At 38.9% G+C, this 12,685-nt stretch overlaps 1 protein-coding gene across 8 annotated transcripts in view; it reads left to right on the top strand.

The window, feature by feature from the left end:
* The window catches only part of Wasf1 (WASP family member 1), a 53,876-nt gene extending 41,513 nt beyond the window's left edge, over positions 1–12,363 (top strand). For 5 of the 8 annotated variants that reach the window (XM_036169241.1, XM_036169244.1, XM_036169245.1 and 2 more), the window contains exons 3-9: positions 492–626; positions 4,698–4,851; positions 6,009–6,126; positions 7,172–7,344; positions 8,399–8,578; positions 9,729–10,357; positions 11,430–12,363. In XM_036169241.1, coding sequence (XP_036025134.1) covers positions 492–626; positions 4,698–4,851; positions 6,009–6,126; positions 7,172–7,344; positions 8,399–8,578; positions 9,729–10,357; positions 11,430–11,587 — 1,547 coding nt within the window. In that variant the 3' untranslated portion in view covers positions 11,588–12,363. The remainder of the gene's footprint in view (positions 1–491; positions 627–4,697; positions 4,852–6,008; positions 6,127–7,171; positions 7,345–8,398; positions 8,579–9,728; positions 10,358–11,429) is intronic. The other 3 variants (XM_036169243.1, XM_036169248.1, XM_036169242.1) reach the window with 2 other exon arrangements.
* Positions 12,364–12,685: the final 322 nt, after the last annotated feature.

The raw sequence follows: 12,685 nt of genomic DNA, 5'->3' as shown, positions 1-12,685 counted from the left end.
TGGTTCTGTGTTTGCTGAGACAGTAACTAGTCTTGTATCTCTGGCTTGAAATCCAGCTCTAGCAGAGTCTGTACAAACACTGATTATGGAGTGAAAATTTTTTTGTATGTATTTTTACATAATAGTCTTCCCTAACCCTCATCTGGAAGTTAAGTATAAAACATTTAAAGTCTTTCCATTTTAGACACATCACCAAGCAGAATGTAGTAGGGCAGGGTTTAGAGTCAAGTTTTCCTAGACACACACACACACACACACACACACACACACCCCTACACCCCTGCCTCCACTGACCTCGTATTGCTGGGTAACATTAGGATGGGGTTTCCAGTGTAAGGCGGTTCCAGATGAATGCCCTGTGTAACAAGAATTGACCTGCTTCTTATGAATGCAGTTCCAGATGAATGCCCTAAGTGACAGGGGTTAACCTGCTTCTTGTGAATGAGTGATCACAGCTGCATTACACTGTGCTGTGTTTCATTTTTGCTTAGGTAAGTATGCTGAAGACATATTTGGAGAATTATTCAATGAAGCGCATAGTTTTTCCTTCAGAGTTAACTCGTTACAAGAACGTGTGGATCGTTTGTCTGTTAGCGTCACACAGCTTGACCCTAAAGAAGAAGAACGTAAGTTACTCTGTGTGTTTTTTGTTTACATTGTATTAAGACAGGAGATGAGTGTGTTTGTGAGTAATTTTAAGTGTGGATTTATTACAGTCGCCCCTTGACCTTTTGTGTCCGTGCAGAAATAAATCAGTATTATCTAAGATTTTGTCAGCTTGGCTTCCAGTGCTGCTTTTTAAAAAAAGCCTTTTGGGGAATACTATTTATTTCTTGATTTCAGACTTTCTTCAGTTCTTTCTCCCTTACTTTTTATGTGCTTTGTGTCTGAGAAACTGAAATTATTTGAAAAGTGTCTGAAATCTTAAGGTTCCGATGTCACTTCTTTTACTGTGCCCTTGTGTATGTATTGCTAAACTATGACTTTGATATTTAATTGACTGCTGCTACTGTCTGCTCTAAATGAACATTCCCCAAACAAATTGTTCTATGCCAAGAATAAAACTGGGATATAAGGTTTTATTAAAAAACCACATTGCTATTTATTAATGGTAGAACCACCCAGCTGCTATAGTTATCTTGCATATTAACTTTTTAAATGCCTTGAAACGCTGATTATTCTTTCGAGTTTTGATGTTGGGTTTTTTGTTGTTGTTTGTTTTTTGGGTCTTTTTTTGAGAAGAGAAGAGGTTTCTCTGTGTAGACCTGGCTATCTGGAACTTACTCTGTAGATAAGGCTGGCCTTGAACTCAGAGCTGCACCTGTCACTGCCTCTTGAGTGCTGGGATTGAAGGCGTGTGCCATCACTGCCTGGATTGTTTGCTTTTTTAATTCATAAAAAGAAATGCTGGGGGATTTAGCTCAGTGGTAGAGCGCTTTCCTAGCAAGTACAGGGCCCTGGGTTTAATCCTCAGCTCAAAAAAAAAGCATTTTGCCTGGCGGTGCTGGTGCACGCCTTTAATCCCAGCACTTGGGAGGCAGAGCCAGGCGGATCTCTGTGAGTCTGAGGCCAGCCTGGGCTACCAAGTGAGTTCTAGAAAAGGCACAAAGCTACACAGAGAAACCCTGTCTCGAAAAACAAAACAAAACAAAACAAAAATGCAACTGAGAATATAAATTTCATTTATATACTATAGAAAATTGTTTCATGTGAATTTCTCATAATAATGTATTCATCAGATTTTTTGCTGAGTAACACTTTTAGTATAAATTAAAGTTATAGATCCAAATTTAAACAATGAAAACATCAAAGAATATTTTTAAAACAAAGAATAGAGTGTTAGGATGAATATATTGATTGAACAATTCCTTTTGGCATAATGTAGCAAGTATTTATTACTCTTAATGTACATTATTCATTAAAATTGAGATATAGTTCAGCAAGGTCTTTTTAATGTATTTAACGAAGTTTTATAACTGCAGTCAATTTTAGAATATTTTTAGCACTCCATAAAAAGGCCCCATTCTACATTTCTTCTCCACCCTGCTGTGTCTGATCTACTGTATCAGTGGGTTTTCCTATTCTGGACGTGTCCTATGAGTGCTCGACATAGTGGTCTTGGGACCAGTGTCTTCCCCTTTGTTCTTAAAGTCTGTTTGTGTTTCTCTGGTGACTAATAATATTGAGCTTAGTGCCCTGTGTTTATTTTCTTGGAGAAATATTCATTCATTTCTTTGGCCTATATGTTTTTCCTTCTATACCTCATTTTAAAATTGAATTATCTTTTTATTGTTAAGTTGTAAGAGTGTTTCTGGATTCTAGATCCAAATCCTCTGTCACATGTATGTTTTACATGTAGGTTGTCTTTCTTAGAGCTTTCCTTTGAAATATAGTTGTGTACATTAACCACATTTCATGAAATTCTTGAAATATATCTATCTAATTGTTATTGTTGAGAAATAACTTATAACCATACATACTTTCAAATATAATTTATATCAACATTTTATTTTTAAATATGTAGTTACAAATGTATGCCATGTAATAATTCTTATATAAATTCCATTTTCATGTATAACAAAAATTAACATTTAATTTCAAAATTATTTATTACTTTTTAAATATAGTATTTATTGATTTTCTTCCTTGACAGTTTGATGCATGTATATACTGCATTCTGGTTACTCTCATACTGTTAAATGCTAATAAATGTCTTAATACCATCATTAAGTAAAAGTGCTGATACCAGTAAATGACTAAAGGTGTGAGTATGTCAGAATTCTTTTCTCAGTAGTTCCTTCAAAATACATGAAGCATGGAGAAGAATTCTCAATCTAAAAGCTGAACACTTAACTGTTTTGAATGTGAATAATAGGGATTGTTTGTGGAGATTTGTGATTCAATCTGGGCTTTGAAATTCAGTGAGAATTCAAAGAAAATAACATTGTGAACATATAATTAAACTACAGAGTATGATAAAAGTATTTTCAATTATCTTTAAGTGGTAGCAGCCATGAAACTGCCAAGTAATTAAGAAAGTGTGTAAAAATGTTATAAGAAAGTATACAATTATATTTAATTCAATTGTGTTTATGAGCATATAGAGCTGACATACTTACTGTGTGTCTGATACTATTGAGGTAATACAAGATCTTGTCAAGTGGAGGGGACATTGTCATTGTCGTAGTGGGGTGTTTCTCAGTAAGCTGTGACAGAGAAGAGCTGAAGACAGAGAAGGACTGACTAGTTTGTGTGCTTTGGATGTCCTTTACCCGATGGCTTTGGGCATCTGTCAGCAACTCTGTCGTGGTTGCTGGTTAAGTTGCTGAGTTGAGTGAAGGAGCAGCAAGAGTTGACCATGTTCATTGCCCCGCCTGGAAACAGTATGCATTGTGGGAAGACTTAGCCTCCAGACCGGGTCTGTTCTGCTGGGCTGCTTGGCCTCGTTTGCTGAGCCTGTTGTATGTTTTCTAGATGTTTGTATTTAAAGATGGAAAAGCAGTTCTGGTCTCACTGAAAAATGGAAAGGGTAAATGAAACTGGTTTAGTGAAGGCCTGCATCACACACAGTGTCTACTCATTAAGTACCTGCTGGCCCACTCTCCGATGACAGCAGGAAAGCCTTTTCTATTCCTACCCCTGAGTTGGATTCTCATGTTTACAAATACGTCACAAGTTGGGGGTGTGGACTTGTGGAAGATGCAGTTACACTGTGACTATGGTGTAGACCAGGCCCATTGCTCTGCCTGTGCCATACAGATCCAGTTGTTCACAAACTTTACTTGGAAGATATGTATTTTAGGGGAAATGGTGGAAAATTGTGATTGCTTACTGGCATTGCTGTGATATACAGCATTTGTATGCTTAAGGTTGTGCATACTTAGTATATAAGATAGCTTCTTCTTTTGTTTCTAGTTTTGTTTTGTGATAGAACCTCCCTCTATAAACTAGACTGGCTTGGAACTTGTGGCAAATCTCCTGCCATTACCTCCCAAGTGCTGGGAGCCATCACACCGGCTTTACCCGGCTTTTTAATGTGAAGAAATCACTCTAAATGTCAAAACTACAGTTTTGATGCATTTCTTATTTTAATATGCTGGACACTACAAAATGAAATTTTAGCTTTCATCATGTATGCCATTGTGCTGTGCCAGTAACAGGGTTTACTAATGTACAAGAAAGTCTGAGTCTTTAAAGATTTACGGTTAGGTAGAAATCACTGTAGTACAAATAAAAGGAGTAACGTCCAACCAAGACAGATCACCCACGGTGATGTTTGTAGTGTCTTAGTGAGAAGTCGACGCTGTTTGACCTAGAGTGCCGCAGAGAGTAGTTCCTTCAGCTGACGAGGAGTAAAAAGTAGATGGGAAGAGATGACAGAAAAAAGGAAAAGAGTTTAAGGTGGGTGGGGGTGGGCAAGAATAGCCAGCAAAGGAAAAGAAATAATGGAAATGTGTTATTAGGACCCTCTGGGCTTGAGAAACCGAAATTTGTGTTCAGAACTCACCTAGAAGATCAGGCAGAGAATGATCAGGTTAATATAATGAGACTATTTAGAATGATTCCTGGTTACTGAAGTCACTAAAGGCACACAACCTTTTGTGGCATACTAACTTTGAAATAAATATTCAGTATTGATATGTCATTCAGCTGAGTTGACTTAGGAAAATAAAATGAAGTTGTGATTTTTGTTTTAGTATCTTTGCAAGATATAACAATGAGAAAAGCTTTCCGAAGTTCTACAATTCAAGATCAGCAGCTTTTCGACCGCAAGACTTTGCCTATCCCATTGCAGGAGACATATGATGTGTGTGAGCAACCTCCACCACTCAATATACTCACTCCTTACAGGTCAGTAGAGTAGTAGTACATTAAAAACCCTGGTGTCTCTCTCATGCTTGAGATTGAGATGCTTGATTCACACACAGTTTGAATCTCACTTGGTTCTAGCCCACAGAATGGCTTCTCTATCTGTTGCTTTCAGAAAACTTTTATTTATTCAGTAAATGAGCTTCACAGGCTCTGACATACAAAAGACAGGACCTGTTCAAGTAATTATTATAAAGAGCCACTAGCAAAGTGATTGATTACTATGGAATTGGGTCAATAAAGTTGTCATTGTCTTTCTAATTTAATTTTTAGTCATAGGGAAATGAAGCTTAAAAATTCCACAATACTGACAAACATCATTGTTGCATTCTATCTGATCTTGATATGTGTATCTTCACTTTCTGAATAATGAAAATGTAGGGTTTTTTTTAATACTTTGCACCACTTATTCCAGTCAAGTCTGGAATTACTGTTTCTTGGGAATTCTTTCACAGGATTTGTTAAATAGGCAATTTGAGATGTACAACACATATCCTGAAAAAAGTGATATTGGAATTGTTATTTGAAGCTATAATTCAGTAGGCAGTTTGACAGATGTGAGTAAATGCTGATATTGAACTGGAAATTAAGAAACCCCTTTTGGATTTAGTAGGATACTAGCTTGGTTAGAACACTGGTAGAAATGGTAGGGGTTCCCTCTTCTAAGTGATGCTCCTGCTTTCCAGACTTAGGTTTCTGGCAGACTTATTTCTAATTATTGACTTTTCTCAAAGGACTTAGAAAATTCCGTATTCAACAAAAGTGGGCATTAATGTTGAACAGTGATACTTTAAACTATTAGTATCGACTCTGAAAAGCTCTGCTTTTTCATTTTCCATGGTTTCATTTCTGATTTATATTTTTTAAAAAAGGTGTTGCTGCAATGCTCTATTTTGGCAATGTTTATTCATTTTGAGACATGATCTCCTTATTCAGTCCAGAATGGCCTTGTGACTCTCTTGCCTTGAGTGCCAGGACCACTGACATGCACCATGGCTGGGAGACAGTATTGTAACACACACTGTGTCACAGTGCTGTATGATGGACTGTGATATGAGGGAAGCACATTTGGGTGACAAGTTTGTCTTGATTGTTCCTCTGTCTTACCTAATACATGGCGTTGGCATACTGTATTTCAGGGACGATGGGAAGGAAGGGCTGAAGTTTTATACCAATCCTTCGTATTTCTTTGATCTGTGGAAAGAAAAGATGTTGCAAGATACAGAGGATAAGCGGAAGGAAAAGAGAAAGCAGAAGGTATTAAAGAAGCCCAAGAGCCTGGAGTTCTGTATTCATGTGTTGTTGCACATTGAGTCCATGCATTGAAGTCCTTAACTGCACAGATCACAAAGGAATATTGTGTAGATGTGAGTGAAGGTCGTAAATGAAGCCACACCATGTGTCCTGGCTGTTGTCAACAGGTTGTCGTAGTCTCGTGAAGTTCCCGTTACCAGTCTGTTGTGCTGCCATTTTCCACTTTCTGCTAAAATTTTCCTGAATCTGCTTTATTTTAAAGTACATAGAAGGAAGGAACACATTTTTTGGCACAGGAGAGGCACAGGCTATCTTCATCATTCCTTTGTTTATCTCTACTTTCCTCAGCCCTGTAATACCCTCTTGTTACATTCTTATGTGCTGGACAGTGCCCTTGTGTTCTAGCTGGAGTTTGCAGACTGGTGACTGGCAAGCCAGAGTGCTCCTGAACACACGTTTTGTTCGCTAAGCACAAGGGTTTTAAACTTTGTTTGAATAATTCCTTTGCTGGCCATGCCTGTCTAATTCACAGCATGCCCCGTCTTACACCTGACAGACTTCGTTCATATTTGTGACCTGCCTTGTCTCTTTGCACGTTTGTTGTATCTTCTCCAGGCCTTTCTGTGCTCTCCCCTGACTGTACTTTCTGGCCATGTCCCATACAGACAGTTTAGTAGTGTCTTGGTTATTGACTAGGGGTAGATAGTTCCGTCCATGGCAAAACTTTGAGACTTACTAATAGTAGGTATGGGAGTAAAGATTAGTGACTTTCTATATTCAAAGGGTTTCTGCCTAAAATCTAGGCACACCATTTTGCATCTAATCCCTTGGTTTGAAATGGAGTTACAAAACCGTGATGAGAAACTGAGATTACAGCAACTGGTCAGTTTTAACTGAGTGCACCTGTAAAATGGTTCTGTGTTTTGCTATATCATGATGACATTGTCTTTTTAAACATTGACCTTAGAATTGTATTTTGATTATTGTAACCTCTTTTTAAGTGTTTAGCATTTCACCACTTGGCTTTGTGTCATTGCTTCTGTTATAGCAGAAAAATCTAGATCGTCCTCATGAACCCGAAAAAGTGCCAAGAGCACCTCATGACAGGCGGCGAGAATGGCAGAAGCTGGCCCAGGGTCCAGAGCTGGCGGAAGATGATGCTGATCTCTTACATAAGCATATTGAAGTTGCTAATGGCCCAGCCTCTCATTTTGAAACAAGGTTTCTTTTGTTTTATTTTTGAATGAATGCTGAACACTGAATTTACTTATACTGTCTCTATCCTTCTAAGTCTTGGCTCCCAAACTGGAGTTGGAAGGCTCTGTTTTAATAGGAAAGATTTCAGCCCTGACCACTGAACCTGCAAAATGCAACCTCTTCCGGCAGGCCATTTCCATACTTAGACTTTGTGTTGCCGTTTGTAGAAAGAAATGTTTATGATTTGTTTCAGCTTTTATCTGAAGATTTAACTGCCTCCAGTATTTCAGGGAGACTGTGATGACTGCCACAGTAGAGTGTCTGGAATATTTTTGAAGTATTGATTCATCTCGTGAACCTGGAGCTAAGAAGAGGTTCAGTTGTGTTCTTTCCCTGTCCCAAAATTCAGAAATATCATGGATTTCAGACAGAATTACCTACCTTCTTTTACAGACATGTGCTAGGTCCTGTTCCTTTCTCAGTGGCCAGAGGTCCTGGCTGAGTAACATGCTATTATAACAGACACATGTTTTCAAGTTTCTGTGTGAAAATTCATGTATGTATTATCATACTCATGTTATTGGAAACAAGATTCTACATAGCTATATTACTGAAAGAATGGAAATTAAACAAACAAAAATCTGTAGCTGTGCGCTTCTGCTACGGTTAAACATAGGTATTTGTCTGGCCTGTTTACCAGTCTAAGCAGAGTAATTTGTGACATGCTCTGCACATCTGTTAATCCAGCAGCTGGTAAATACTAATCTCCCTGTGCTCATCTAAAATTTTATCTAGCTCTCATGTTGCTATGTCACTTAGCTCTGTTCTCAGTTTTCTTGTCTTTTCTGTGGCCCTAGAACCAGAGAAAGTTTCCTCTTGTTAGAAAACTTTTAGAAGCCATTGGTTTAAGAAAACAAATGTCCAAGTGGTAATAAATTCCAGTTTTTACATTTTACTTGTCAATCATTGGTTAAAAATATGTCACACAGAAATAAACTTCTGGCACTCAAACGAATAACCATTCGTGTAACATTTGGTTTCGCTAATAGATGCATTATTCTTTGTCTATTTCTTGAAGGCCACAGACATACGTGGATCATATGGATGGTTCTTACTCACTTTCTGCCTTGCCATTCAGTCAGATGAGTGAACTTCTGACCAGAGCTGAGGAAAGGGTCTTGGTCAGACCTCATGAGCCACCTCCACCTCCACCAATGCATGGAGCAGGAGATGCAAAGCCCATACCCACCTGTATCAGGTATGCGGGGACAACCTCATAATCCTTTTTCTTTAAAGGATCAATAGTAAACATTTGGGGCTTTCTAGACAAAGTTTTTATCACTAGGGCTTTAGTCTACCTTCATTGTGTGGAAGCAGCCGGAGAATGTCCATAAGTGACTGTTTGAAACAAAACTTGGTTCACAAACCAAGGAGCCTTTGGCCTATAAAATGTGTTTGCTTTCCTCTGATTGGAGCAGGCACATTCTCCTGGGGACATTTAGATAATTGCTTTAAAGATTCGTGTTTTCATGCAATTACAGCTTTGTTAACTAGCATTATCTTACACAGTTTATTAAGAAAAAATGAATTTTTGCAGTGTGGTAAGGGTCTGAAATATGGAGGTTAAATATATTAGTTTGATGTTAAGGAAAATATTTTAGTAACTTCAAAGAGAATAGAAAGTTTATTGTAGCAATATTTCAGTGAAGCTATTTTGAACATTAATGTGGTCAGTTATCCAACTTAGACATTTTTAACATAGGCATATTAAAGAAGTTTTCTAACAGAGAAATACAGCCCAGCTTTACCATTTTTAGTTTAAAATAGAACAAACCACAAAAACCTCGGATCACTAACTTAGGAAGAAAAAAAGGGCTGTAAATTTCCTTTTGTGGTTTTTAATGAGCTGGCATTGGCTTCACTGAAATGACATGCAATGAGCCTTAACAGCTTCAGTATGAATGCACCATCATCATGTTAGCCAAATATTGCCGTGAGTGTGAGTGCAGCGACCGCAGTGTGTAAGTGTTGCCTCATTGCAGACTCCTGCCATAATGCAGGATTGAACACTATCGACTAAAGTAGGCATGAAATTCCCAGTGGATGTGAAAGCTGCATACAAAGTCGAGACTGCCCCGAAAGTTAGATTATTACAAACCGAGGAGAGAGATGGCTCCGTGGTTAAGATTACTGACTGGTGTTCCAGAGATTATTACAGACCAAAGCACCACTCGTTAATTTTCTTGTACACTTTGAGTTCTTATTCTTTTGAAGTACTGTTAAATGAAATCTCGATAGGAACATGTTAGTGGACGTATTGATGTAGCTCCCGGTAGTCATTTATAGTTTCTACAGTCACTTTCTTGGTTTCCTGTTCAGTAACTTTTAGATTCTCTTTACCATTTCAGCTCTGCTACAGGTTTGGTAGAAAATCGCCCCCAGTCACCAGCTGCAGGCAGAACACCTGTGTTTGTGAGCCCCCCCCCCCCACCTCCTCCACCACCTCTTCCACCTGCCTTGTCAACTTCTTCATTAAGAGCCTCAATGACTTCAACCCCTCCCCCGCCAGTACCTCCCCCACCTCCACCTCCAGCCACTGCCTTGCAGGCTCCTGCAGTTCCACCACCTCCAGCTCCTCTTCAGATTGCCCCTGGCGTTCTTCACCCAGCTCCTCCTCCAATTGCTCCTCCTCTGGTCCAGCCTTCTCCACCAGTAGCTAGAGCTGCCCCAGTATGTGAGACTGTACCAGTTCATCCACTCCCACAAGGGGAAGTGCAGGGGCTGCCTCCGCCCCCTCCACCACCTCCTCTGCCTCCACCTGGCATCCGGCCATCATCACCTGTCACAGTTGCAGCTCTTGCTCACCCTCCCTCTGGGCTCCATCCAGCTCCATCTACTGCCCCAGGTCCCCATGTTCCATTAATGCCCCCATCTCCTCCATCACAAGTTATACCTGCTTCTGAGCCAAAGCGTCATCCATCCACCCTACCTGTCATCAGTGACGCAAGGAGTGTACTACTGGAAGCAATACGAAAAGGTAATTGTCTCAGAGCCGTGAAAAGCATTGGAAATCTTCTAAATACTTAGGACAATGCTGTGTTCCTCATTTATAAACCTAGGTGACTGGTTTTTTGTTTTGTTTTTTTTTTTAACAAATGTTATTTAAGGAACAGAGCTATGTAGGACATCTATTTTAAATGACTTTCAGAAAAAAGATAACATTTTACCATTCTATTTTCATACTTAGTGGGGTTTCTTAAAGTGAATGAGAAATCGAAAGCATTGGAGTTGGGAATGGAGTTCAGTTGATAGAGTGCTTGCCTAGCATTCACAGAGCCCTGGGCTTGATTCCTGGTGCCACATAAGCCTGAACATAATGGCCTACACTTGTAATCCCAGCACTGGGGAGCTAGAGGCATGAGGGGCATCAGAAGTTCTAGGTGATTCTTGGCTGTGGTTAGTCTCATGCCAGCCTGGGCTACATAAGACTGTCGGAAAAAGAAAAGCAGAAGCTTAAAGCATTAGACTTCTGTGATATAGAAAATTTAATAAAAAGTCTCCCTCTGTATATTTTTAACCTCCTTAAAATAGTATTTTCAGTGCAGAAGCTATTTATTTGGGGTGTAATTGACATTTGTTTCTCCAGGTGCCTCTAACGGATTAAAGTTCTTTGCTTAGAAAAAAGAAAGATATGTTTATTCATTTCTTATTTCAACATTTCCTAAGCCGATGTAAGAATATAAAGAATGATAGTACCTTTCCTTCAAGGACAGGGACAATAAGGCATAGAAGGTATATTCATCAGTTTATTTGTCCTAGAGGTGGTAGAAGTTTGTCATCTGGTTATAGATGAGCATAAGGTGCAGCAGAGCATGATGGGTAAATACAGATACCCCCAGGCATAGCTGGGGTTCAGGATCTAAGTTACAGGTGATTATGTAGCAAAAGACTTAAAACTCAAATACACTTCCTTCCAGTTCTTTTTTAGTGGAGCTTGCTTTTTATTTTCCCATTGGTATTTCTCATATGCCTTTAGTTTTAATCCATAAGGATTGTGTCTGGTTTTTGCACTCTGATTTTAAATGGCTGGTTTGGCTTCGCTGTATCAGGAATTCAGCTACGGAAGGTAGAAGAGCAGCGTGAACAGGAAGCTAAGCATGAGCGGATTGAAAACGATGTTGCCACCATCCTGTCGCGCCGCATCGCTGTGGAATATAGTGATTCGGAAGATGACTCGGAGTTCGATGAAGTAGACTGGCTGGAGTAGGAAGGTGCATTGCTCTGTATTGGATTCGGAAGATGACTCGGAGTTCGATGAAGTAGACTGGCTGGAGTAAGGAAGGTGCATTGCTCTGTATTGCAAGACTGGATGCACATGTCCTTTGTGGCGCTTGTTCTTTGAAAATGTTTGGTCATTCTAGTGTTTTGCTTCCTATTCCTCATAATGAATAACCCTTTTCCTCCATAATTTTTGATTTCTATGAAAAGTATTAGCATATATTTCAAACTAAATATTTTACAGTGGCTTATCTTTTTCCCCCTGGAAAAATCTAATTTGGTCCAATAAACCACTAAGTATTAAGCATGGACAGCTGTTGTTAGAGTAGCAGCTTCAGTTTTTGGTATACCTTAATTGTGCACTTTGTGATTTTTTTTTTTTTTTTAAATTTTAAAGAAAGCAACTAAGAATGAAATCTTGAAGGCAGCTGTGTCTGTTAATGAGCCTTATTCCATTTTTTGATGTTTTAAATGAAGAAACACTGCCTCAGTTATATGAAAACACTCAGAAAGAACATTTAGCTCGTAGTGTTGAATTCTCTTAAGGAATGGTTAATTTTTTTGTTATCCTTTTATTGTTTTAAATACTTGCCTTATTTGAACGTTTAGCAGAACCCCTTTCCCACTTATATATTGTGTGGTACAGTTTTGCTTGCCTATAGAAGTTTAAATTTTTTCCATGTGAAATACTCAGAATAAGCATATGTGTAACTACATAATGTGAGAATAACAATCTGATGTAATAAATGGTTCATTTGAAAGGTTCCCGGTGTCGCTCTTGAATGTATTTGTGGATGAGGTAGCTCCTGAATGTGTAGGTAGTGTGCGAAGGAGGAACAGCTTCAGCCATGGAAGTCCTCTGAGTTGTTTAAAATACAAATTGTCTCTTGTGTAAGGGAATGTTTATGCCACGCTTTTCTGAAGTTGCACAGTTACATTTCATCTCCTTGTTACCTAACGTTCCTCCTTGCTCCTTGCCCTCTGCATGCCTTATTGTCAATTTATCACCAAGTGAACAGGTTGTGTAGGGATGAGTTGTTCGTATTGCGTCAGTTCGAGGTGATAGGCAGGCACGTTAACATCTATA

The sequence above is a fragment of the Onychomys torridus genome, chromosome 19, assembly GCF_903995425.1.
Source record: "Onychomys torridus chromosome 19, mOncTor1.1, whole genome shotgun sequence".
NCBI classification, from domain to species: Eukaryota; Metazoa; Chordata; class Mammalia; order Rodentia; family Cricetidae; genus Onychomys; species Onychomys torridus.
This window is presented reverse-complemented; position numbering and strand designations above follow the sequence as displayed.